The sequence below is a fragment of the Bos taurus genome, chromosome 21 (genome assembly GCF_002263795.3).
Source record: "Bos taurus isolate L1 Dominette 01449 registration number 42190680 breed Hereford chromosome 21, ARS-UCD2.0, whole genome shotgun sequence".
In the NCBI taxonomy this organism is placed as follows: Eukaryota; Metazoa; Chordata; class Mammalia; order Artiodactyla; family Bovidae; genus Bos; species Bos taurus.
In genome coordinates this window covers 22815805-22842900 of record NC_037348.1, presented here as the reverse complement: position 1 = coordinate 22842900, position 27096 = coordinate 22815805, and the positions used below count along the sequence as shown (strand labels likewise).

Here is a 27096-nt window from a genome sequence, read left to right as displayed (position 1 = left end):
TCATCCTCTGTCGTCCCTTTCTCCCACCTGCAATCTTTCGCAGCATCAGGGTCTTTTCCAATGAGTCAGTTCTTCGCATCAGGTGGCCAACAAAGTATTGGAGTTTCAGCGTCAGTCCTTCCAATGAGTACTCAGGACCGATGTAGAAGCAGTAGAAACCACTGTAGAAGGCTTTCAGACACCAGCCTAAGACGACCATAGGCGGGGCGGAGCGGAGGAGCTTTGCCCATCATGGGGCAGATCAATAGCTCGTTTCGCCCACTGGATGCAGACGGGCCGTCCACATTTCCGTTCTATTTTGCCTCCGCCCCGCTAGGGGTCGCTGTGGTGCGCTGGAGTAGGCTCAGCGCGTCCCAGGCTAGGCGGAAGCGGCTTTCTGGCCTGCGCTTTATAGGTCTCTCTTGTGCTTCCTGTTTCCTCTTTTACCAAGGACCCGCCAACATGGTAGGTGTTTTGGCTCCAAGTTGGTGCCCACTAGAATCGTCCTCCATCCGCTGTTTCCCTCAGCTCCCAGCCCGTAAGGAGGCGCGCACTGCCCTGTGAGGCTGAAGCCTTCTTACGTTGCTGGTTTCCGCGTTGACCCCGCGCTCCACCACTGCCCGGCCGGGCCTTTACTGTACCGGGCTCAGCCCCAGCCCACGAACCCATCTCGGGTCAGGGTGTGACGCCGCGCTGTTTCCTGGAGCGGGGTGGTCCTGGCTCGCGAGTGACCCTATTTTCTCCACCCGCAGGGCCGCGTTCGCACCAAAACGGTAAAGAAAGCGGCCCGGGTCATCATTGAGAAGTACTACACGCGCCTGGGCAATGACTTCCACACCAACAAGCGTGTGTGCGAGGAAATCGCCATTATTCCCAGCAAGAAGCTTCGCAATAAGATCGCAGGGTGAGTCGAGTCTGCGTTCGGCTTCCAAGGCCTCCGTGGCCCCCGGGTGGGTCCTGGGAGCTGTGCGTCTGTGGGGTTTCTTGGTGAAGTTGTCTTGTGTTCACGTTGCATTGATACTTGGTGGTTTGACAGCAATGGCGCTTGGACGAAGTTAACCCCAGTCGATCTCTGGAAGAGAATATTTAAAGACCTACTTGATTTATTGCTGTATTGCGTAAATTGGAGCTCGAAGGAAAGCAGATGAGGGTTGGGAGGGATCGCGAAAGTTTTTTGGAGTATTTGGTGGTTTTACAAATGAACATGAATACAGAGGACAGGCATGCCTGGTTAAGCGGAGCTGCGTGTAGAGGTTCTGTTTATGTAGAAGATTCTTAGAGCCAGGACTCCCAAGATGATGATGACTCTCCCTTCTCACTGCGGGAAAAGAACTGAAGCTCCTACGTGCACATCCAGACGTGCTGTGTACCGTGGGGACCAATGTGTGTTCTTGGGCGCTTTGTAGCTACGTCACACATCTGATGAAGCGGATTCAAAGAGGCCCGGTGAGAGGTATCTCCATCAAGCTGCAGGAGGAGGAGAGAGAGAGGAGAGACAATTACGTGCCTGAGGTAAACTTTCTGGGGCTTACTCTGGACCTCTGGTTCATCCTGAAAGATAAAAGCAGGTCCCTGAGAACCGTTTCAGGTACTTGGTTTCCAGGGGCACCTCAGCTGCATCTCCATAGACCACCCCCCCTACCCCCACCCCCGCTCCTTAAGCAGCTGAGCTGTGCTTAGTGGCTCAGTCGCCTTGGACTCTTTGAGACCCCTTGGGCTGTAGCCCACCACGCTACTCTGTCCATGGGATTCTTCAGGCAAGAATAGTGGAGTGGGTTGCCATACACTTCTGCAGGGGATCTTCCCGACCCAGGAGTGGAACCTAGGTCTCCCATATTGCAGGCGGAATTCTTTACCACATTCTTTACCATCTTAGCCACCAGGGAAGCCCATAAGCAGCTGTTGGTGCCCGTAATCTGTTAATACCTGCCTGTATGTTGTGTTCTGCCCTGTTAGGATCATGTAAGTTCTGTACATGAGAACCTTGAATGATTGGTGACTTACCATGTCTTCTGGCTTTTTTTTTTTTTTTGCTTTGGCATAATATTTCTGGAGTACAGCTATAAACCCAGTCTTAAGGTTTTTTAAGTACTGAATTTGTGGGATACTATTCGATCCCTGGGTCAGGAAGATCCCCTGGAGAAGGAAATGGCAACCCACTCCAGTATTCTTGCTTGGGAAATCCCATGGATGCAGGAGCCTGGTGGCCTACAGTCCATGGGGTTCCAAAGAGTTGGACACAACTGAGCGACTTCACTTTCACTTTCTACTGTATCCCCTCTATGCTTCCCCCCTCCCCCAATTTTTCTTTCTCATTTAAGAATCTTGTAGAAAAGGCAGGGAAGGTGAGAGATTTTCTAACTCATTACTATTTGGGGCCTGCCTTGTTTCTCCTAGGTCTCAGCCCTGGATCAGGAAATCATTGAAGTAGATCCTGACACTAAGGAAATGCTGAAGCTCTTGGTGAGTGTTTGATGAATTCCTGAAGTAGGGTTTCCCTGGTCACCAACTATCAGTAGCTCTCTACTATCTGTAATACCACTGGGTAACACTTGTTGAATCTTTAAAATATATCAGGTAATCTCCACATTTTCTGTATGTTGTTTTCCTCACTGTATCCCTCGAGGCATCTCCTGTTGTTTACATTTTATAGATGTTGGAGTGGTAATTTCAGGTTAGTGGGCGGCAGAGGTGGGAATCCATCCACACTTGTAACCACTAAGCTAGACTACCTCCAGAGGGGGTTTAGCTGCTTGCTAAAGGTTGAGTTTGCTGTCCACGTGATGATAACTCCCAGATCTAGTGACCGTTGCTCTTCTTGCTCTCCTGTGTCCACATGCTAGCCACTCACATGAGCTCTGGTTTCATTTCTGGTGCTGACAGGGCACTGCTTGAGTGGTTCAGCTGTCTTCAGCACACTGATAAGTGTCTCTTCTGTGATTTATCTTAGTACTTCTGCATTTTGGTGAAAGCATGAGCTTCAAAGTCCAGGAGGCAGTTGATTTCGAGCAACTTCATTTTTCCCTTTTTTATGATGATGAAATGTTTAAGTAATAGCATGAATTCCTATATACCTACCACCCGGCTTCAGAAAAACATCACCAGTATAGCTAAAGCCTGTTACAGATTATTTTCTCCTGAAATAACCACTATCCTGGAATGTAGCTTTTTATTTTCAACTGTAAAATTGATCTTTGAGCATGAAATGAGGAATTAATTTCTGGTTATGTGGTGGGGCCTTGGTTTCACTGCACTTACATTGAGCCAGCTCAGAGGCAGGCCCTGCCCTTGTCCCACCACTCCTCTTCCTGCTTCACAAATGCTGACTGCATGAGTGATGCATCCTATCTGAGACTGGTCCTGAAAGTGAAGGGGCACTGCATTAGCCTTAGAGCAGTATTCTCAAAGGGATAGATTTTGCACCCAGGGGACATTTGGCGATGCCTGGTCACAGCTGGGGGTACAAGCAGACTTGTGGGTAAAGGCTGAGGATGCTGTTAAAAGTCTTAGAATGCACAGGACAGCTCCCTTGTGACTGTTGGGTTGTAGGATCCTTCAGATGGAGTCCACCCCCTTGTGAGTTTACTGGTCTGGGGTGGGGAGAAGGCTGTCAATTTTCTGCAGGGTCCCAGCAGTCTGACCCGAGCTGGAGGAGGTTGGTGAAGCGTAGCCTAATGGTGGTGCTGGGACTCTGGACACAGATCTTGCCAGAACAGCCACATTAAGCCCGTTTTTATCATTACAGGACTTTGGCAGTTTGTCCAACCTGCAGGTCACTCAGCCTACAGTTGGGATGAACTTCAAAACACCACGTGGAGCCGTTTGAGTCTTTCTGCTGTGCTGTAATATTTTCAATAAACCTCAGACAACAACCTTGCCTGTGTCATCTATGGGGTTGGGTCCTGGTGGAACTAAGGACAGGAATTCTTTCTCCCAGGAGAAGTGTCCTGCAGAGCACCTGTGGGCAGTGCCCATACAGACAGTGTATGTATGAGAAGGCCTGGTCCTGGCAGGTCCTGCATGCTCACTCTGCTACTGCTAAGTCACTTCAGTCGTGTCTGACTCTGTGTGATCCCATAGACGGCAGCCCCCAGGCTCCCCCGTCCCTGGGATTCTCCAGGCAAGAACACTGAAGTGGGTTGCCATTTTCTTCTCCAATGCAGGAAAGTGAAAAGTGAAGTCGCTCAGTCGTGTCCGACTCTTAGCGACCCCATTAACTACAGCCTACCAGGCTCCTCCATCCATGGGATTTTCCAGGCAAGAGTACTGGAGTGGGGTGCCATCGCGTGCTCACTCTGGCTTCGGGCAAAAGTCAGGAGATGCTTTTCCCTCTTTACCCCATGTGTCCTGTGTGTTTGAGCTCAGCCCCTCCTGGGTACATGCAGTTTGGGTTAGTGAACCTTCTTGTCTTGAAAAGGTAATGTTCCTCATATGTATGAGGGTTGGGTTTTCTGGGGATGGGAGATAGAATACATGTGGAGCACAGGAGACTTGAGTGTGAATGGATGTGTGTGTGGAAGGATCAGTGAGACCATGGGATGTGTCAGGTTAAGGGAGGCAGAGCTTGCTAGGTGGATCCTGGGAGATGGTTCTGAGCTTAGGGATCCTGCTGAGGTAGTGGGTCCAACTGTGTGGTGGAGAATGCTAGGTTGGGCTGGTCCTTGCTCACAAGTAGCTGGAGGAGCAGTTGGAGCACTCTGATCCTGGGAAACATTCTGAAAACATCTACTGTAAATACACAAAGTCATAACACCTGATATAATTTCTAACTTGAAATGTTGCAAGAATATAGTATAAAGAACTTTTAAATACTCTCTCCAGAGCTCTCAGTTCACATTTTCTCCCAATTGCTTTATATATTGTCTTTATATACACATCTTTTTTCTGATCCATTGGGATTAAGTTACAGATGTGCCGTTTTGTTTGAAATATCTTGTCAGTTTCCTAAGAACAAGGACATTCTTTTAACAGCCATAGATGAATGATCGTAATCAGGAAATCCACATGGATATGATAACTGCTACCTAACCCATCAATTGTGTCCGACCCCATGGACTGCAGCATGCCAGGCTTCCTTCACCATCACCAACTCCCAGATCCTGTTCAAACTCATGTCCATCGAGTCAGTGATGCCATCCAGTCATCTCATCCTCTGTCATCCCCTTCTGCCTTCAGTCTTGCCCAGCATCAGGGTGTTTTCCAGTGAGTCATTTCTTTGCATCAGATGGCCAAAGTACTGGAGCTTCAGCATCAGTCCTTCCAATGAATATTCAGGACTGGTTTCCTTTAGGATGGACTGGTTTGATCTTGCAGTCCAAGGGACTCTCAAGAGTCTTGAACACCACAGTTCAAAAGCAATTCTTTGGCGCTCAGCTTTCTTTATAGTCCAACTCTCGCATCCATACATGACTATTGGAAAAACCATAGCTTTGACCAGGCAAACCTTTGTCAGCAAAGTAATGTCTTCTGCTTTTTAATATGCTGTCTAGGTTGGTCATAGCTTTTCTTCGAAGGAGCAAGCATCTTCATGGCTGCAGTCACCATCTGCAGTGATTTTGGAGCCCAAGAAAATAAAGTATGTCACTGTTTCCATTGTTTCCCCATCTATTTGCCATGAAGTGATGGGACTGATGCCATGATCTTAGTTTTTTGTATGTTGAGTTTTAAGCCAGCTTTTTCACTCTCCTCTTTTGCTTTCATCAAGAAGTTCCTCAGTTCCTCTTCACTTTCTGCCATAAGGGTGGTGGTATCTGCATATCTGAGGTTATTGATATTTCTCCCAGCAATCTTGATTCCAGCTTGTGCTTCATCCAGCTGGGCATTTCGCATGATGTACTCTACATACAAGCTAAATAAGCAGGGTGATGATGTCCAGCCTTGACGTATTCCTTTCCCAATTTTGAAAGAGTCTATTCCATGTCCAGGTGAGTGCAACTGTGTGGTAGTTTGAGCATTCTTTGGTATTGCCTTTCTTTGGGATTGGAATGAAAACTGACCTTTTCCAGTCCTGTGGCCACTGCTGCATTTTCCAAATTTCCTCGGATATTGAGTGCAGCACTTTAGCTGCACTCGATCTCACACGCTAGCAAAGTAAGGCTCAAAATTCTCCAAGTGAGGCTTCAACAGTATGTGAACCAAGAACTTCCAGATGTTCAAGATGAATTTAGAAAAGGCAGAGGCACCAGATCAAATTGCATATTGAGTGCAGCATCATCTTTTAGGACTTGAAATAACTCAGCTGGAATTCCATCACCTCCAGTAGCTTTGTTTGTAGTGATGCTTCCTAAGACCCACTTGACTTCAGACTCCAGGATGTCTGGCTGCAGGTGAGTGATCACACCATTGTATTGTGGTTATCTGTGTCATGAAGATATTTTTTGTACAGTTCTTCCATGTATTCTTGCCACCTCTTCTTAATATCTTCTGCTTCTGTTAGGTCCATACTGTTTCTGTCCTTTATTGTGCCCATCTTTCCATGAAATGTTCCCTTGGTATCTCTAATTTTCTTGAAGAGATCGCAAGTCTTTCCCGTTCTATTGTTTTCCTCTATTTCCTTGCATTGATCACCGAGGAAGGCTTTCTTATCTCACCATGCTATTCTTTGGAACTCTGCATTCAGATGGGTATTTCTTTCCTTTTCTCCTTTGCCTTTAGGTTTTCTTCTCTAATCCATAGTCCAATGTAAAGTGTTGCCGGTATTCCCAGTAATTTCTTCCAGTTTTCCTGGTTGAGGATCCAACCCAGAATCACTGTATCTACTTTTCATGTTTTTTTCCTTCCATGTCTTTCATGATATTTTTGAAAAGTGTTGGCTGACTCCTTGTAGAATGTCCTTCAATTTCAGTTTGATGTTGTCTTGCACTTAGATTTAATTTAGGTTTTGTTTTTTTTTTTTAATTTTAGAAATACGGGTGGTTTGATTTAAGATTTTTTGACTAGTATGGTGTGGAAGTGACAGGCATTCAGTAGAAACTACTTCAGATAACTGAGTTTTTATCTTTTAACAGGTTAGGATAGTGGTGTAACTTATGACTGGGCAGTGGCAGTGAGCCACAGCTCCCAGTCAGCTTATGTGATCTCAAAGCAACAAATACATTTAACTATTCTGTAGTTATACATTCTATTTCAGTACAGTGTTCAGTACATGAGACATTCAATCACAAATTCGAGTCTGAGTGCAAGCCCATGGACTGCAGCACACCAGGCTCCTCTGTTCCCCACTACTTCCCAGAGTTTGCGCAAATTCATGTCTATTGAGTTGCTTATTCTACCTCTGATCGTCTCATCCTCTGACGCCCCCTCTCCTTTTGCCTTCAGTCTTTCCTAGCCTCAGAGTCTTTTCCAATGAGTAGGCTTTTCTGTATCGGGTGGTCAAAGCATTGGAGCTTCAGCAACAATCCTAGTGACTCTTCATGGTTGATTTCCTTCAGGAGTGATTGGCTTGATCTTTCACATATGAGAGATACCCAGTGCTTTATTACAAAGTGGACTTTGTCTTAGTTGATTTGGCTCAACTGAGGTTAATGTGTTAGGATGTTAAAAACAGCCTCAGGTAGGCTATGATATTCAGCCATGTCTGACTCTGCATCCCCACAGTTTGCCAGGCTCCTCTGTCTATGGGATTTTCCAGGCAAGAATAATGGAGTGGGTTGCCATTCCCTTCTCCAGGAGATCTTCCCTACCTAGAGACTGAACCGGCATCTCCTGCTTCTCCCGCATGGGCAAGAAGATTTATAATGTTCAGTAGGTTGTGAATTAAATATATTTTTGACTTAGGGTATTTTCAGTTTACTATGGGTTTATTGCAACATAACCCCATCCTAAGTCAAGGCACATCTGTATCACAGAAGTGATACTGTGTACTCGATGCATCATACTGAGAGACACAATATCTGTCACAGTTTTAGTGATGTTTACTTTGAGCGCTTGGATTAAGGTGTATTTCTCAAGTTTCTCCGCTGTTAAGTTGTAAGAAGGTGTTTTGAATTTTGTGGTTAAATACCCTGTTCTTCAACTTTTCACTCACTGGTTTTAGCATCTATTGTTATTTTACCTCCATGATTACCTTATATTTATTAGTATTGTACAGTAGGGAAGGAGCTTTCTCTTCTTCACCAAGAACATTTCTTTCCATTTCTTGGTGTGGAGTCGGGCATTCTCAGCAAGTAACTTTGCCTTCTAAATACGGCTATGTGTAAAGAAGCCTTCCCTCTTTTGGTTTCTATATGGGAGAGAAACTAGAGCTAGTTTAAAATGACTAGTGGGTAAGAAAATTAAAATACAAGGCTGCGTGCTGTGGTGTTTGCCGCGCTCCCCCACTAGGAGGCAGTGCCATCGCTGACCCACACCTGCACGCTGGGCGGCCTCTAAGGCCCCGTGCTCCAGGTGAATGAGACGAGGGATGGGAAGGGTCGGGGAGGAGCAGGGGCGGCACAGAGAAGCGGTTTCATTCTCCATTAACGTTGAGGAGCTTCTCCTAGGCCTTAGTTCTTGCATCTGTAAAATCAGCCCTGGGCTCGTTAGAACCTCCCGTGGAACTTGTTAAAAGCAGGCGGTGAGGCGCTGCCCCCAGCCAGAGATTGCGCGGCTTCAGGCGTGGTGGGGCGGGGTCGCGGCTCAGGTGTGTCCGCTCGAGGTGCCCGTGGGGCTAAGTGTGCTCGCGGGCAGTTGCATCCCCGCTGGGCTGGACGCCGCCGGACTAGCGTCTCTCCGGTGTTGTTTGCGTCTGATAATGTCTGTTGGCATATGGCATGAAATATGATAGACTTCTGCCTTTTGTGTCACCTACTCTGCTGCTTCAAGATTTCAAAGAGTCCCAGGAACGTTTTGAAGGTAATTTTCTTTTTTTCCCCTATATTGTCCTTGTGGGCTGTGCTAAGTCGCTCAGTCGTGTCCGACTCTCTGTGACCCCATGGACTGTAGCCCTCCAGGCTCCTCTGTCCATGGGGATTCTCCAGCCAAGAATACTGGTGTGGGTTGCCATGCCCTTCTCCAGGAGATCTTACCCACCCAGAGATCGAACCCATGTCTCCTGCGGCCCCTGAATTGCAGGCTGATTCTTTACCGCGGAGCCTCCAGGGAGCCCATATTGTCCTTAGTTTTGTTAAAGTACAGTTTTCAACAAAGTGAAATGACTGTCACACAGATATAAAATGAACTTGGTAAGTATTTTTTAAAACCCTAATTTTTAAAAAACCGGTGTTACAGTCAGTTGAAAGGAGAAGTCAGAGACAAATTTGGAGGAAGGGAATGTTGAATTTATAAATGGACACAAGACCGACTTCTTCCACCAGAGGGAAGTCAGCTAAACCTCTAGCCAACAGAATTTATTTACATTTGTCTGTGGAGATCAGCCCTGGGATTTCTTTGGAAGGAATGATGCTAAAGCTGAAACTCCAGTACTTTGGCCACTTCATGCGAAGAGTTGACTCATTGGAAAAGACTCTGATGCTGGGAGGGATTGGGGGCAGGAGGAGAAGGGGACGACAGAGGATGAGATGGCTGGATGGCATCACTGACTCGATGGACGTGAGTCTGAGTGAACTCCGGGAGTTGGTGATGGACAGGGAGGCCTGGTGTGCTGCGATTCATGGGGTCGCATAGAGTCGGACAGGAATGAGCGACTGATTTGATCTGATAGGTAAGAATTATTTGCATTGTCAGGCATCTACAACTTAGAGAGTTGTAAAATAGCTCTAAGACAGAGAAAGATGCAGAGCCTTTCTTTAGAATCTGAATCAAAACCCAGGTTGGGGATGGGAGGGAGGCTGGGGAGGGAGGGGATGTGTATATAATTATAGCCTGATTGGCGTTGTTGTATAGCAACACTTGTAAAAATCAAAAAACAACAAAAAATTTTTTTAAGTTAAAAAAAAGAAAACAGTGGTAAGAGGAGCTCCTCTGGCTGAAGCATGGGAGCTCTGCCAACGTCCTTCCCCCACTTGGCTGACTCACTGCTGTTGAGACAGTGTCTGAGCTCCTAGGTCATTCTGGCCCTCCTGGTTTCTACCATGGGACAACTTGGCCTGAGCTCCATGTCTAACTGAGAATCTGGGTCTCCCTGACAGTGGTCTTTATACTGAAGGTTCTCAGACCTTTTATGGGTTCCCAGGACGCTGTGAAGTAGTCTCTCTGACTGACAGAGGGGAGATAGAGCAACAGTCAGGGTCCTTTACCCGGTCTTTGAACAGAGCAGCTCCACTTCCACCTTTGTGTGTGACGAGGTTGATTTTAATATGCCCCTAAGGAGAAGCTTCCCACTGCCAAAAGTTTCTGAAAAGATAAAGGAAGAAAGACTCCCACCTGAGGGGGGGCCGGGGGGGGGGGGGGCGGCGGTCATTGTGTTTAACAATTGAAGCACAAGTTTCGCCTCTACCTGAGGGCAAAATTCGTGGAGGTATATCCTATCTCCGTGAATATGTGAATTCATATTTTGTGCATTGTCTATGTCATTAAGATTTTCAGTTTTATTAGTATATAATTGCAGTTTTTCTCTCATAAGTAGGAAAACTCCCTGTTACTGTGAATCATTTTAAATGTTACATTTGGTTTCTAAGTTAAATGTGTCAGGTGTTTGATTATTTTATTGATAGTTTCTGAAGTTTTAACTTTCTTTTTACTTGAAGTTGGCGCTTTTCCTCATTAGACGCTGGAGGAAACAAACAGCCGGATTCAATTGTGAGGAATGTGAGTAAAGCTCGTTTTCTCTTTTTCACCTGCAGGGGTCAGCAAACTGTGCCCAGCTGCCCGTTTGTGAATAAGCCGTGAACTAAAAACGATTTTCACATTTCTAAATGCTTTAAAACAGGGATCCCCAACCTCCAGAATCTAATGCCTGATGTTTTGAGGTGGAGCTGATGTCATAATAATAGCGTGAAAAAATTCCACGAAACCGGTCCCTGGTGCCAGAAAGGTTGGGGACCACTGCTTTAAAACCCAGCAGCAGCAAGAGGAGAATCCTGTGGGCTGTGGAAATTCTGTTAAATTGAAGTCAGTCTACATACAGAATTTCATTGGGACGCAGCCACATTCTTTTGTTTACAAACTGTAGACGGCTGTGTTCCTGATTCAGTGGCTGGATTTCATAGTTGCCACAGAGACAGTAACGAGGCACTGTGATCACTTCACACTACAGATTGCAGTTACACATTTATAACGCTTCAGTGTTGTGAGGGCCATACTGGTCACCATGTCGTCAACATTTTATTTTTTTTACAAATTGTTAGTGCACACTTTCATTGAAAAAAAGAGAAAAGTGGGCCTTCAATGTTAAGGTATGAGTGGCTCATTCGGTAGGTGGGCAGGGGAAGTGTTACCAGTGCTGAGTTTGTTTTCTCTGCACATGTTTCTTCCAGATAAATTAGCTTATTTAAAACTGTTAGTCTTTGGGTGAGAGTGGTTGTTTAAAGAGCTGAAAACATTGGGAGCAATATGAATAGTCAATTTAAAAAAAAGTAGATAATTCTGAATGGTTTTTCTTGACTCTTGATAAGTCAAAGAATGTTACCAATACTGCTCAGTTATGCAACAGTCTGTGCCAACTTTGAAGAGTCTGAAGAATTAGTCTGTAGAGTAATCTGCATGGAACAGCTACTGGTGAGAATATTTTTAAAGATGATAAATTACTGATTCAATAGGACCTGAAGTGGGAATTGGCTGAGCTAATGTTATAGCTGATGTTGGTAGAAATATGTGCAAAGCAGAAAGGACCTTATTTGGACAGAATTCAAAGCTTGCAGAAATGGAAAGTGTTTAAAACCTGTGCTGTTCATTGCATTACTCATTAATATATATTCTACAGAAAATAAATCTGTCAATTACTGAACCAGTAACTGTTCACAATGAATTTTACTCATAGACTTAATCATCATCATTTCCATGAATTTTGGTCAAGTGTTATTTAACTGTGGTAAAGTTTTTTTAAACATACAATATTTATTATTTTAACCAGTTTGGAGTACAGTGTACAGTTTGGAGGCATTAAATATGGTTACAGTGTTATGATAACCACAATTGCTATATTTAAAGCCTTTCATCATTCCCAACAAAAATTCTGTACTCATTAAACAGTAACTCCTTATTCCCCCATATCATATTTTGTTCATCCATTCATTTTATGGTGGGCATTTTGGTTGCTTCTGCTTTTTGGTTCTTGTGAATAATGCCACTATGAACACAGGTGTACAAATGGCAGTTCAAACCCCGGCTTTCAGTTGTTTTGAGTACCTACCAAAAAGTGGAGTTGCTAGATCATACGGTAAATCTATGATTAATTTTTTTGAGGAAATGTTGTACTATTTTCACAGCAACTGCACTGTTTTACATTCCTACTAGCCGTGCACAAGATTTCTAATTTCGCCACATCCTTGCCAAAGCTTCTTACTTTGTGAGTTTATTTTTTGATTTTTTTTTTAAAGTATTTTTATTTTTGGGTGTACTGGGTCTTTGTTGCTATGTGGGCTTTTCTCTAGTTGCAGTAAGTGGGACTGCTCTTTGTTGTGGTGTGTGGCCTTCTCATTGTTTTGGCTTCTGTTGTTGTGGAACACGTGGCTCTAGGTGTGCAGACTTTACTAGGTGTGGCGCGCGGGCTCAGGAGTGATGCTGCATGGGCTCAGGAGTTGCAGCGCCCCAGCTGCAGAGCACAGCCTCAGTAGTTATGGCACATGGGCTTAGTCACTCTGTAGTATGTAGGATCTGCCCAGATCAGGGATGGAACCTGTGTCTTCTGCATTATCAGGCAGATTCTTTACCACTGGGTCACCAAGGATGCCCCTGTTAGGTCTATATATATGCACACACACATGTATATATATATACACACACATACACACACACACATATATATATGTATACACACATAATAGCCATACTCATGAGTGTGAAGTGGTATCTCATTGTAGTTTTGATTTGCATTGCCTTAATGATTAATGATGTTGAGCATCTTTTAGTGTGTTGATTGGCCATTTGTATATCTTCTTTGGAGAAATATCTGTTCAAGTTCTTTGTCCATTTTTAAGCTGGGTTTTATTGTTACTGAGTTGTAGGAGTTCTTTGTATATTCTGGATATTAATTCTTTATTGGATGTGGTTTGCATGTATTTTCTCCCACGCTGTGGGTTGCCTTCTCTGTTGATAGTGTCCTTTGATGCACAAAAGTTTTAAATTTTGATGTAGTTCAATGAGTTATTTTTTCATTGCCTATGTTTTTGGTGTCATATCTAAGAATCCTTTACCAAATCCTCATGAAGAATTACCCCTATGTTTTCTTTCAAGAATTTTATGGTTTTAGCTCTTATATTTAATTCTTTGATACATTTTGTGATAATTTTGGGGTGTGATTATAGTTTCTTTTAACCTCTAAACTTTATTTTGTGTTGGGGTGTAGCCAATTAACAATGTTGTGGTAGTTTCAGGTGAACAGTGAAAGGACTCCTCCATTCATATACATGTATCCATCTGTGTTAATTTTTGTATATGCAGTGAGGTAGGGTGTCCAGCTTCATTTTCATTGCATGTGGAAGGCGAGTTGTCCCCAGCATCATCTGTTAAAGCGACTGTTCCTTTCCCCTTGATTGAACTTGAGACTCTTATCAAAAATCAGTTAGCCATGAATGTATGGGTTTGTTTCTGAACTCTCAGTTCTGTTCCACTGGTCTGTAAGTCTGTCCTTCCGTCAGTCCACAGTGTTTTGATTACTGTAGCTTTGAGTGAGCTGTGAAGTAGAAGTCCTCCCACTTTGTTCTTTCCAAGATTTTTTGTTTGTTTGTTTCCCTGGGCTGTGTAAGTTTGCTAGAGCTGCCATAGCAAAACACCACAGACTGGATGATTTTCTTACCATTCTGGAGGCTGGAAGCCCCACATCAAGATGTGAGCAGCTTTGATTTCTCCCGACTTTGATTTCTCTCTTCTTGCCTTGTAGCTGGCAGTCTTTTTGCTGTGGCCTCAAGTGGTCTTCTCTTTGCATGCACAGCCCTGGTCTTACTGTGGGTCCAAATTTCCTGATCATATAAGGACACCAGGAGGAGTGGATGAGGGCCTCATTGTGACATAGTTACCTCTTTAAAGGCTCTGTCTATAGGTGTAGTCACATTCTGAGCTATTGAGGGTTAAGACTCCTGCATGTGAATTTTGGGGAATACACTTCAGCCTCTTACATGGACTCCATGCATTTGAGGATCAGCTTTTCTGTTTTTGCAAAAGAAGCCCCCTGGAATTTTAATAAGAGTTGCTCTGAATTTTGTAGATGGCTTTGGGTAGTATTGACATCTTGACAATATTAAGTGTTCTAATCCATGAGCATGTGATGTCTTTCCACTTATTTACATCTCCTTTAATTTCTTAGAGGAATACTTTGTAATTTTCAGGGAACAGTTTCTTGTACTCCTTGCTTAAATTTATTCCCAGGCATTTTATTCTTTCAGATTGTGCTATTGTGATAAGTGCATGTGTGCTAAGTCATTTCAGTCATGTCCAACTCTTTGTGACCCTATGGACCATAGCCTGCCAGACTCCTCTATCCGTGGGATTCTCTAGGCAAGAATTCTGGAGTGGGTTGCCATTTCTTAGTTGAGGGGATCTTCCCTACCCAGGAATGGAACCTGTCTCCCACCTTGGCAGGCAGGTTCTTTGCCACTAGCACCACCTGGGAAGCCCATTGTGATGTAATAAATTTATATTAAAAAAAAGATAGATATTTGGTCTTTCTCCCCAGTTCCTGGCACAAAATCTTCTAAAACCCTTGGGATTTCCTGAGTATTAAAGATGGAAGCCCATGATTTATTATTTATGAAGAGAAGAAAAGTAAAAATATTAATCCCTCAGTTGTGTCCGACTCTTTGCACCCCATGGACTGTGTAGCCCACTAGGCAAGAATTCTCCAGGCAAGAATGCTGGAGTGGGTAGTCATTCTCTTCTCCAGGGAATCTTCCTGACCCAGGGATCACACCTAGGTCTCCTACATTGCATTGCATTTGGGCAGATGCTTTGCTGTCTTAGCCACCAGGGACCCCCCTTTTTTTTTTTCTTTCTTTTTTCAGGGACCCTTTTTTGTTAATTCATAATAAGCCCTTTTCAACCATACCTAAGTTTATGCTAATCAAGTGAATATTGATTGGGTATAGCTTCCAGATGGGGGCTGGTTGCTAGAGGAACCAACCAGGAGATTAGAGGATTGGAACTTTAAGCCCCATCCCTGATTTCTGTGGAGGGGAGTTGTTTAGTCATTCAGTTATGTCCAACTATTTGTGACCCCATGAATTGCAGCACACCAGGTTTCTCTGTACTTCACTGTCTCCTGGAGTTTGCTCAAACTTGTGTCCATTGAGTCAGTGATGCCATCCAACTGTCTCATCCTCTGCCACTCCCTTCTCCTTTTGCCCTCAATCTTTCCCAGAAAAATAGTGCAAGTAGCAATCTTTATCATGGCAAGGGGAAAAGTTTTATAATTTGGGTATCCACTTTAACAATGAACATTATAAGACTTTCCAGACTATCATAAACCCTTTCTAAACAATATTTTGATGGTGATATAATAGTTCATCAATAAACGTAGAGTAATTTATGTAACACAATCATTGATATTTTCACTGTTTTCAGTTTTTGGCCAATGATGCTGCAACATGCATTTGTATCTATAAAGTTCTGGGAGAGGCTGTTTCCTTAAAGAGATCTAGAATTGGAATTGTTGCATCAGAGGATGAAAGGTTGTAACTGCTCTTTAAAAGGTGGCATCTCAGAGAATCCACTGAGGCAGAGAAACCATCATCCAGGTGTGCTGAGCTCCTTGCTTCTTCACACCCTCACCTCTCTCATTTTCCACTGCCCAAGTTTCTTTTGTAATTAATTCAGTAGAAAATGAGTTTATATGGCATTTCCTCTATAACTCACGAGGGAGATTATTTCTCCATATAACTATTCAGTTCAGTCGCTAAGTCATGTCCGACTCTTTGCAACCCCATGGACTTGGGCACGCCAGGCTTCCCTGTTCTTCACCATCTCCCGGAGTTTGCCCAAACTCATGTCTATTGAGTCGGTGATGCTATCCAGCCATCTCATCCTCTTCATCCTCTTCTGCCTTGAATCTTTCCCAGCATCAGGGTCTTTTCCAATGAGTCAGCTCCTTGCATCAGGTGGCCAAAGTATTGGAGCTTCAGTTTCAGCAGCAATCCTTCCAATGAATATTCAGGGTTGATTTCCTTTAGGATTGATAGGTTTGATCTCCTTGCAGTCCAAAGGACTCTCAAGAGTCTTCTCCAGAACCACAGTTTGAAAGCATAAATTCTTGTCAGTTCTTCAGTGCTCAGCCTTCTTTATGGTCCAGCTTTCACATCCATTCATGCAGAGTGCTGAGAGGCTAGAAATTGAGTTAATCACCAGTAGCCAATGATTTAATCCATCACATCTATATAATTGAGCCTCCATAAAAACTGTTAAGTGATAGGGGTTAGTGAATGAGTGCTGGGAGGGTACATTCCATACTCCTTGGAGACCGAAGATCCTGTGCTCAGGCTCCTTCCAGAACCCACCATGTGTAACTCCTCAGTGGGCTGTTCACCTGTGTCCTCTATAATAAACCCGTAATAATAATGTTTTCCCCTGAGTTCTGTGAGCTGTTACAGCAAATTACTGAACCTCAGATGGGGTCAAGGGAGCCCCCAATTTGTAACCAAGTCAGACAGAAGTGTGGATAACCTGGGGGCTCATGGCTGAAGTAGGTGGATTGAGATTTTAAACCAGGGGGGGATTCTGTGCTAACTCTGGGTAGTGAGTGTCAGAACTGAATGAAATTGTAGGACATCAGATGTTGTCGACAGAGAATCTGAGAATTGCTTGGTGTGGAAAACCCACACACAGATATTACTGTAAATAGAATTGATTTCTCAGTTTTCTTTTCTAGCCATTACTGGTATATAGGAACAATTGATTTTTTTCAATTTTGAGAATTTGTTGATTAGCTTCAATAACTTTATGGTACATTCCTTGGGATTTTCTGTGTGTAGGATCATGTCACCTGCAAATACACATATCTTTACTTCATTTCCAATATGGATGCCTTTTATTTCTTGTCTAATTGCTGTGCTAGAATTTCTAGGACAGTGTTAAATAGCAGTGGTAAAAGCAGGCATTCTTGTCTCATTCATGAAGTTACAAGTAAAGTTTGCAATCTTTTCTTTGTGGAGCATAATGTTAGCTGTGTTTTTTTCGTAAATGCCCTCTATCATGTTGAGGAATCGTCCCTCTACTCATAGCTTCTGAGCATTTTTATCATGAAAGAGTGTTGGCTTTTGTAAATGCCTTTTCTGTATTAACTAAGATGACAGTATTTTTTCTCTTCCTTCTACTACTGTGATATATTACATTCATTTTTTTCTTATGTTGAATCCTTGCATTTCTATTATAAATTACACTTTATCATGGTATATAATCCTTTTAACACACTCAGTTTGATTTGCTAGTATTTTGTTGAGGATCTTTGCATTGCTTTTCATAAGCAGTAGTGATTTCTAATTTTCTTTTTTGTGATTATCTTGATATCACTTTGGTATCAGGGAAATGCTGATCCCATAGAATGTGATAGAAACTGTTCTCTCCTACTTTATTTCTTTGAAGAGTTTGAGAACTGGTGTCAGTTTTTCTTTAAACTTTTGATAGAATTCACCAGTGAATCCATGTGGCCCTAGACTTTTCTTTGTTCAGAAGTTACTGATTACTGAATCAATGTTTTTACTTGTTATAGGTCTAGTGAGATTTTCTACTTCTTCAGTCAATTTAGGTAGTTTGTGTATTTCGAGGAATTTGTCAGTTTCATCCAGATTACCCAATTTTAGAGCCCAAAGGATTCCAGTTCTTTCTTTTGTTAAACCTTGGCTGTTAAGAGCTAGGGTGTGAGAAAGTGTCCATGTATGGAGAGGTAAATATAAATGTATAAAAATAAATTTGTGTTTATAAAAGTGCAATTTGATTTAGGACTTAACAAATTCAGCTAGCAAAGCAAGTTACAGGTTAAGACTATTTTCCTTCTTAAAAGAAAATGAATATTTTTAATTAAAAATTTTTTTTAAATTATTTGAACAGGCAGCATGTACGTGGTTCACAGTTCAAAAGTTACAAATGAGTTTACAGTGAGCAGTTTCCATCCAGCTCATTTCCTTCATCCTGCTGGCTCCCCCTTTGCACATGGAGCCCTGTTGTCAGCTTCTAATGTGTCCTAGATATGTTAAACATACATGTGGCAGGTTTTAAAGTGTTGTTCAGTCGCTAAGTCATGACTTTTTGTGACCCCATGGACTGCAGCACACCAGGCTTCTCTGTCCCTCACCATCTCCTGGAGTTTGCCCAAGTTCATGTCCGTTGGATCAGTGATGCCATCCAACCATCTCATGCTCTGTCTCCCTCCTCTTCTGCCTTCAGCCTTTCCCAGCATCAGGGTCTTTTCCAGCGAGTCAGCTCTTCACATCAGGTGGCCAAAGTATTGGAGCTTCAGTACCAGTCCTTCCAATGAGGTTTGATTTCCTTTAAGACTGTCTGGTTTTATCTCCTTGCTTTCCAAGGGACTCTCAAGAGTTTTCTCCAGAACCACAGTTTGAAACCATAAATTCTTTAGTCAGTTCTTCATTGCTCAGCCTTCTTTATGGTCCAGCTCTCACATCCATACTTGACTACTGGAAAGACCACAGCCTTGACTAGACGGACTTTTGTTGGCAAAGTGATGTCTTTGCTTTCTATACACTGTCTAGGTTTGTCATAGCTTTCTTGCCAAGAAGCAGTCGTCTTCTGGTTTCATGGCTGCAGTCACCATCTGCAGTGATTTTAGAGCCCAAGAAGAGAAAATCTGATACTGCTTCCACCTTTCTCCCTTCTATTTGCTATGAAGTGATAGTACCAGATGCCATGATCTTAGTTTTTTGAATATTGAATTTTAAGCCAGCTTTTTCACCTCCTCTTTGACCCTCATCAAGATGCTCTTTAGTTCCTCTTTGCTCTCTGCCATTAGCGTGGTATCATCTGCATACCTGAGTTGGTTGATATTTCTCCCGGAAATCTTGATTCCAGCTTGCAAATTCATCCAGCCTGACATTTTACATGATGTGCTTTACATATATGTTAAATAAACATGGTGACAGTAACCAGGCTTGTTCTACTCCTTTCTCAGTTTTGAACCAGTCAGTTGTTCTGAATAAGGTTCTAATTGTTGCCTTTTGACCTGAATACAGGTTGATCAGGAGCCAGGTAAGATGGTGTGGTATTCCCATCTCTTAAAGGGTTTTCCATGGTTTGTTGTGATCCACACAGTCAAAGACTTTGGCGTAGTCAATGAAACACAGAGGTAGATGTTTTTCTGGAACTCCCTTGCTTTCTCTTGGACCCAGCAAATGTTGGCAATTTGATCTCTGGTTCCTTTGCCTTGCTAAAGTGAAAGAAAGTGAAGTTGCTCACAATGAAGATTGACCTTTTCCAGTCCTGTGGCCACTGCTGGGTTTTCCAAATTTGCTGACATATTGAGTGTAGCACTTTAATAGCATCATCTTTTAGGATTTGAAATAGCTCTGCTGGAATTCCATCCCCTCCACCAATTTTACTGGCAGCAGTGCTTCCTAAGGCCCACTTGCTTCACACTCCAGGATGTCTGGCTCTGAGTGAGGGACTGCACCACTGGGGCTGTCCAGGTCATTAAGAGCTTTTTTGTACAGTTCTTCTGTGTATTCTTGCCATCTTTTCTTGATCTCGTCTGCTTCTATTAGGTCTTTATTGTGCCCATCTTTGGGTGAAATGTGCCTTTGATATTTCCAGTGGTCTTGAAGAGCTCTCTAGCCCTTCCTCTTCTGTTGTTTTCCTCTATTTCTCTGCATGTTCATTGAAGAAGGACTTCTTGTCTCTCCTTGCTGTTCTCTGGAACTCTGCATTTAGTTGAGTGTACCTTTCCCTTTCATCATTGCTTTTTGCTTCTCTGCTTTCCTCAGCTGTTTGTAAAGCCTCCTCAGATCAATGACTTTGCCTTCTTGCATTTCTTTTTCTTTGGGATGGGTTTGTTCACTATCTCCTATACAATATTATGAACCTCTGTCCATAGTTCTTCAGGCACTCTATCTACTAGATCTAATCCCTTGACTCTATTCATCAGCTCCACTGTGTATTCATAGGGGATTTGATTTAAGTCGGACCTGACTGGCCTAGTGGTTTTCCCCACTTTCTTTAGTTTAAGCCTGAATTTTGCTATAAGGAGCTTATGATCTCAGCCACAGTCAGCTCCCAGTTTTGTTTTTGCTAACTATATAGAGCTTCTCCATCTTTGGCTACAAAGAATATAATCAATCTGATTTCAGTATTGACCATTTGATGATATCCATGTGAAGAGTCATCTCTTGTGTTGTTGAAAGAGGGTGTTTGCTATGACCAGTGCGTTCTCCTGGCAGAATTCAGTTAGCCTTCGCCCTGCTTCAGTTTGTACTCCAAGGCCAAACTTGCCTGTTACTCCAGGTATCTCTTGACTTCCTACCTTTGCATTTCAATCCCCTGTGATGAATAGGACATCTTTTTTGGGTGTTAGTTCTAGGAGGTCTTGTAGGTCTTCATAGAATCATTCAACTTCAGCTTCTTCAGCATCAGTGGTTGGGGCATAGACTTGGATTATTGTGGTGTTGAATGGTTTGCCTTGAAAATGAACCGAGATCATTGTCGTTTTTGAGATTGCATGCAAGGACTGCATGTCAAACTCTTGCTGACTATGAGGGCTGCTCCATTTCTTCTAAGGGATTCTTGCCCACAGTAGTAGATATAATGGTCGTCTGAATTAAATTCGCCCATTCTGATCCATTTTAGTTCACTGATTCCTGAAATGTCAATGTTCACTCTTGCCATCTCCTGCTTGACCACTTCCAATTTACCTTGATCCATGGACCTAACATTCCAGATTCCTGTGCAATACTGTTCTTTATGGCATCAGATTTTACTTTCATCACTAGACACATCCTCAATTGGGCATCATTTCTGCTTTCACCCAGCCTCTTCTTTCTTTCTCCACTCTTCCCCAGTAGGATACTGGACACCTTCCAGCCTGGGAGGCTTATCTTTTGGTGTCATATCTTTTTACCTTTTTATACAGTTCATGGAGCGCTCACAGCAAGTATACCGAGGTTTTTGCTCCATTCCCTCCTCCAGTGGATCACATTTTGTCAGAACTCTCCAGTGTGATGTCTTGGGTGGTCCTGCACAGCATGGCTCATGGGTTCATTGAGTTATGCAAGGCCCTTTACCACGACAAGGCAGTGATCCATGACGTGTGTCCACGCATTATTAAGACTCCCTCCCTTCAAGAGGTGTAGGTTTCATCCCTCTCCTTGGTTATGGGCTGGACTTAGTGACTCACTTAACAGAACATGCCAGAAGTGGCAGTCTGTAACATCCAAGACTAGGTCATCCGAATACTTTGTGACTTCCTTGGATTAACTGCTCTGTGCGAAGCCAGCTGCCTTGTTGGAAAGGCACTTTGGCAGCCTTTTGAGAGGTCCACCTGGTGAGGGACTGAACCCACAACCACAATGGGAGAAAGTCACCTTGGACGTGGGCCAAACCTCCAGCCCCAGTGACTGCACCCCAGATAACATCTTATTTTTTAATAGAGACATAATTCACATATTATAAGGTTTGCCCTTTTGAAGTATAATCATAGTGGTTTTTAGTATAGTCCCAAGATTGTGCAACCATCACCGCTATCTAATTTCAGAACATGCACATCATCCCCAAAGGAAGCCTCGTACCAATTCCCTCCCCATTTGTCTACCCCCAGCTCTTACCTAAAAATACATAAATAAGTAAAACAGTACTCATTGGTTTTGGGCTGCTGGGTCTTCATTGCTGTGCTCGGGCTTTTTCTAGCTGTGGCAAGCAGGGCTGTTCTTCATTGCAGAGCACAGGCTCTGGGCTCACAAGCTTGAGTAGTGGCAGCACATGGGCTTGGAGCTTGCGGCTCACGGGCTCGAGGGTGCGTGGGCTTCGGTAGTCGTGGCACACACGGGCTCAGCAGCTGCAGCTCATGGCCCCTGGAGCACACAGGCTTCAGTAGTTGCGGTGCGTGGGCTTCGTTGCTCCGAGGCATGTGAAGTCTTCTCCGACCAGGGATGGAACCATGTCCCCTACGCTGGCAGGTGGATTCTTAACCACTGAGCCAGCAGGGATGTCTCCACTAACCTGCTTTTAATTTCTATGGATTTGCCTGGAAATTTCATATAAACAGAATTGTATAATATTATGGTCTTTTGTACCTGGCTTCCCTCACTTAGCATCATGTTTTCAGCATTCAACCATGTTTCAGTATATCAGTATTTCACTCCTTTAAATGGCCTGATAATATTCCAATGTATGGATGATACCACATTTTGTTTATATATTTATCAGTCTATGAACATTTTGGTTGTTTCAGCTTTTTAGTTATTGTGAATAGTGCTGCTATGAACATGTAAAATTTTTGTATGAATCTAAGTTTTCATTTCACTTGGGTGTGTATCTAGGAGTGTACTTGTTGATGTCCCACGGTAACTTGATGTTTGACTCTTTTGAAAAGTTGCCAAACTGTTTTCCAAAGTAACTGCACCATTTTACATTCCAGCAAGCAATGTATGGGGTTTCCAGTTCTTCCACATTCTCAGCAAAACTTATTACCTGTCCTTTTTTGGTGATGTCATACTAGAGTGTGTGAAATGGTGTCTTATTGTACTTTTGTTGTGCATTTCCCTGATGGTTAAGGATGTTGAGCATCTGTTCATGTGCTTATTGACCATATGTGTATATTCTTTGAAGAAATGTCTATTCAAATCCTTTGCTCATTTAAGAACTGGATTATTTATCTTTTTATTGTTGAGTTATAAGAATTCTTTATATATTCTGTTTACTGGGACCTTATCAGATATATGATTTGCAAATACTTTCTCTCATTCTATGCGTTGTTTTTTTTCACATTCCTAATAGTGTCCTTTGAAGCACAGAATTCTAGGTTTTGTTGAAATCTGATTTATCTGTTTTTTCCTTTGGTTGCTTGTGCTTTAAAAAATCATTGCCTAACCCAAGGTCACTGTGATTCATGCCTGTGTTTTCATCTAAATACTATACAGTCCATGGAATTCTCCAGGGAAAAATACTGGAGTGGGTAGCTGTTCCCTTCTCCAGGGGATCTTTCCAATCCAGGGATTGCACCCAGGTCTCCTACATTGCAGGCAGATTCTTTGCTGAGCCACCAGGGAAGCCCAGGAAATAAGAACCACCAGGGAAACTTCTTCATCTAAAAGTTTTGTAGTTTTAGCTCTCATGTTTAGGCCCTTGATCTGCTTTGTGTTAATTTTTTTATGTGGTGTGATGTACGGGTCCAACTTTATTCTTTTGCATGGAGATATCCAGCTATCTCAGCCCCATTTGTTGAAAAGACTGTTCTTTTCCCCATTGGAAGATCTTGGCACGCTTGTAGGAAATCAGCTAATCATAAATGTAAGGGTTTATTTCTGGACTCTCAATTCTACCCCATTAACCTGTACACCTGTCCTTATGCAGATATTACACAGTCTTCATTACTGAAGCTTTATAGACGGTTTTGGGCTTCCCAGGTGGTGCTAGTGATGAAGAACCTTCCTGCTGATGCAGGAGACATAAGAGATGCAGATTCAGTCTCTGGATCAGGAAGATCCCCTGGAAGAGGGTATGGCAACCCACTCTAGTACTCTTGCTTGGAGAGTCCCCATGGACAGAAGCCTGGTGGGCTTACAGTCCATAGGATCACAAAGAGTCAGACACAACTGAAGCAACTTAGCACATATAGAAAGTTTTAAAGTGATGAAATGTGCATCTTCCAACTTTGTTCTCTTTCAAGATTGTTTTGGCTATCCAGGTCTTAGGTATTTCCATATGAATTTTTAGGATCAGCTTGACAAAAAAAAAGGCAATTGGGCCTTTAAAAGGGGTGGTGTTGAATCCATAGATCAATCTGTGGATTGTATTAGCTTCCTAGGGCTGCCATAGTAAAGGACTACAAACTGGGTGTCTTAAAACAACAGGGATCAGCTTTCTCTTAGTTCTGAAGATTAGAAGTCTGAAATCAAGGTATCTTCAGGGCCATGCCTCCTCAATCCTATAGGCAGATCCATCCTTGTCTCTTCCTAGCTTATGGTGGTTTCCCAGCAACCTTTGGTGTTCATTGGCGTGTAGGTGCATCACACGTGGCACCTTTTTATAAGGACACCAGTCATATTGATTTAGGGGCCCACCCTATCCCAGTGTGACCTCGTCTTAACTAATTACATCTACAAGTGACCCTATTACAAATAAAGTCACTTCTGAGGCATGGGGTTGAGATTTGAACATGTGGCTATTGGAAGGGTATATTTAATATACCAGGAGGAGCAGGGGGGCGACAGAGGATGAGATGTTTGGATGGCATCACTGACTCAGTGGACATGCATTTGAGCAAACTCCAGGGAAGAGTGAAGGACAGGGAAGCCTGGCATGCTGCAGTCCACGGGGTCGTAAAGAGTTGGACACAACTTAGTGACTGAACAACCACAACAGTATATATCATTGATTCTTTATTCAGTATTTATTATTGATTCAAACAGTATATATAGTTGATCTTTTTCCATTATAGATTATTAGATATTACCTATATTTCCTTAATTTCATTCTTAGTCATTCATAGTGTGTAGAAGTAGATGATTTTTTATTGAAATATAATTGCTTTACAATGTTGTGTTAGTTTGTGCTGTACATGCAGTGAAGTGATAGGCTTGATTTTTATATATTGAAATTGTATCCTGCAACCTTGCTGCTTTTGGAAGGAGGACATTTCCCCCTACCCCTTTTGAGTTCTTTTGGCTGGTGTAATAATCGAATAGACACAAAACAGATTAATGGGAGGGAAAGGAACTATTTTGTACACATGGAGGTCTCATACAAATGAGACTCCCAAAGTGACCAAAGCAGGATATTTTATATATCAATTCTGAACAAAGAAACAATTATTTGTGAAAATTTAATGAAGGGGCTTGTGCTTAAAGTTGTAAAACTTGTTTATACAGCTTTCTTAGCCTTGAATTCCCTAACTCTGGTGATAAGGATGCTTTCTGTTCTCCTGGTATAGGGAGGAGATTGTCTTCCCTCTTTAAGGGGGAAACAGGGAGGTCAGAGTATTTTTTATATCATTTTGTCCTCTATTTCTCAAAGAACTTCAACTCAAGATCATCAGTATGCCATGGTGGCATATCTTGGAGTGGCCTGCTCTGATCACAAGTGAAAATGAAAGTGAACATTGCTCAGTCGTGTCTGACACTTTGTGACCCCATGGACTATACAGTCCATGGAATTCTCCAGGCCAGAATACTGGAGTGGGTAGCCGTTCCCTTCTCCAGGGAATCGTCCCAAGCCAGGGATCAAACCCAAGTCTCCTGCAATGCAGGCAGATTCTTTACCATCTGAGCCACCAGGGAAACCCCTCTGATCCCCAACATTAGGTCTAATGGGTTTGTGTGTGTGTGTATTCCTTGGGGTTTTCTATATATAAGATCATATTGTCTGCAAATAGACATAATTTTAATTTTTCCTTTCTGATCTGGAGACTTTTCTTTCTTTTTACCCCCCAGTTTTCCTGGTACTTTGCCTCAGTACAATGTTGAGTAGTATTGAGAGCAGGTATCTTTGTTTCATTCCTGATCTTGGGCAGAAAGTTTCCAGTCTTGCACCACTAAGCAAGAAGTCAGCTGTGGGTTTTTCTATGTCTAGTTTATTGGTATTTTTTTTATCATGAAAGAGTGTTGAATTTTATCAAATGCTTCTTGAGATAATCGTGTAGTTTTATTCTTTGAGTAAAATGTGTTACAGTGACTTTCCAACATTGGACCAATCTTGCATTCCTGAGATAAATCTCACGTTTTTATGTGTAGCTGCATTCAGTTTGCTAGCGTTTTGTAGAGGATTTTTGCATCTGTATTTATAAATGACACTGATGATAGTTTTCTTGATATATATTTGTCTAGTTTTGGTGCCAGAAGGGTAATACTGACCTCACAAAATGATCTGGGAAGTGTTCCTTCCTCTTCTGTTTCTAGGAGGAATTTGAACGGAATTGGTGTTAATCCTTTTTTAGATGTTGGTAGAATACAGTGGTGAAGCCATCTGGTCTTGAGGTTTTCTTTGTGGGAAATTTTTTGATCACTACTTCTACCTCTGCTTATTATAGATCTATTCAGCTTTTCAATTTCTTACTGAGTCAGTTTCATTATTTTGTGTCTTTCTAGGAATTTGTACATTTCACCTAGTTATCTCAAGTGTTGTTATATAGTTATTCATAGTATTCTTTTATAATCCTTTTTATTTCTGTAAGGCTGGTAGTGTTGTGACCCCATCTTTCATTCATGATTTTCTCTCTTTTATTTTCTATCTAGCCCAAAGCTTTTCAATTTGTTCATCTTTCAAAGTATCAACTTCTGGTCTTGTTGATATTTCTCTATTGTTTTCCTGTCTTTGTTGCAATTACTTCTGCTATAATCTTTATTATTCTTTCCTAAGGTTTGCTTTGATTTAGTTTGCATTTCTTTTACTAACTTATTAAGGTAGAAAGCTGTTGATTTGAGTTGTCATCTTTTTAATGTATAATTTACAGCTGTAAATTTTTCTGCAAGCACTGCTTTCGCTACATTCCGTAAATTTTAGCCCCTTATATTTTCATTTTCATTCATCTCAAAGTATTTTCTAATTTCTCTTGTTATTCATTGATCTTTTAGTGATTAAGGATTATGTTGTTCAACTTCCACGTATTTGTGAATATTCAAATTTTCCTGTTATTTATTTCTAGTTTTATTCCATTTTGAGTAAAGAATATACTTTGTATGAGTTCAGTCCTTTTAAACTTATCGAGCCTTGTATCATGGCCTGTCATATTCTCCAGGCAAGAATACTGCAGGGGATCTTCCCTCCTCCAGGGGATCTTCCTGACCCAGGGACTGATCCTGTGTCTCGTGTCTCCTGCATTGGCAGGCGGGTTCTTTGCCACTATTGCCATCTTTGAAGCCTAGTTGCTTTATAGTGTTGTTCAAATCTATCTCCTTGTTGATCCTCTGTCTACCCATCATTGAAAGCGGGGTA

At 42.6% G+C, this 27096-nt stretch overlaps 1 protein-coding gene and 1 long non-coding RNA gene across 2 annotated transcripts in view; both read left to right on the top strand.

Moving 5' to 3' along the window:
* Positions 1-402: 402 nt before the first annotated feature.
* Positions 403-3851, top strand: RPS17 (ribosomal protein S17). Its single transcript, NM_001099210.2, is given in 5 exon segments — positions 403-444; positions 732-883; positions 1386-1491; positions 2377-2442; positions 3725-3851. Coding segments are annotated over 5 exon segments (408 nt in total). The 5' UTR covers positions 403-441; the 3' UTR covers positions 3806-3851.
* A 6476-nt stretch (positions 3852-10327) lies between these two features.
* LOC100848639 (uncharacterized) overlaps positions 10328-27096 on the top strand; it is a 47617-nt gene continuing 30848 nt past the window's right edge. The window contains exon 1 of the long non-coding RNA XR_009492242.1: positions 10328-10665. This is a non-coding gene — a long non-coding RNA (uncharacterized lncRNA). The remainder of the gene's footprint in view (positions 10666-27096) is intronic.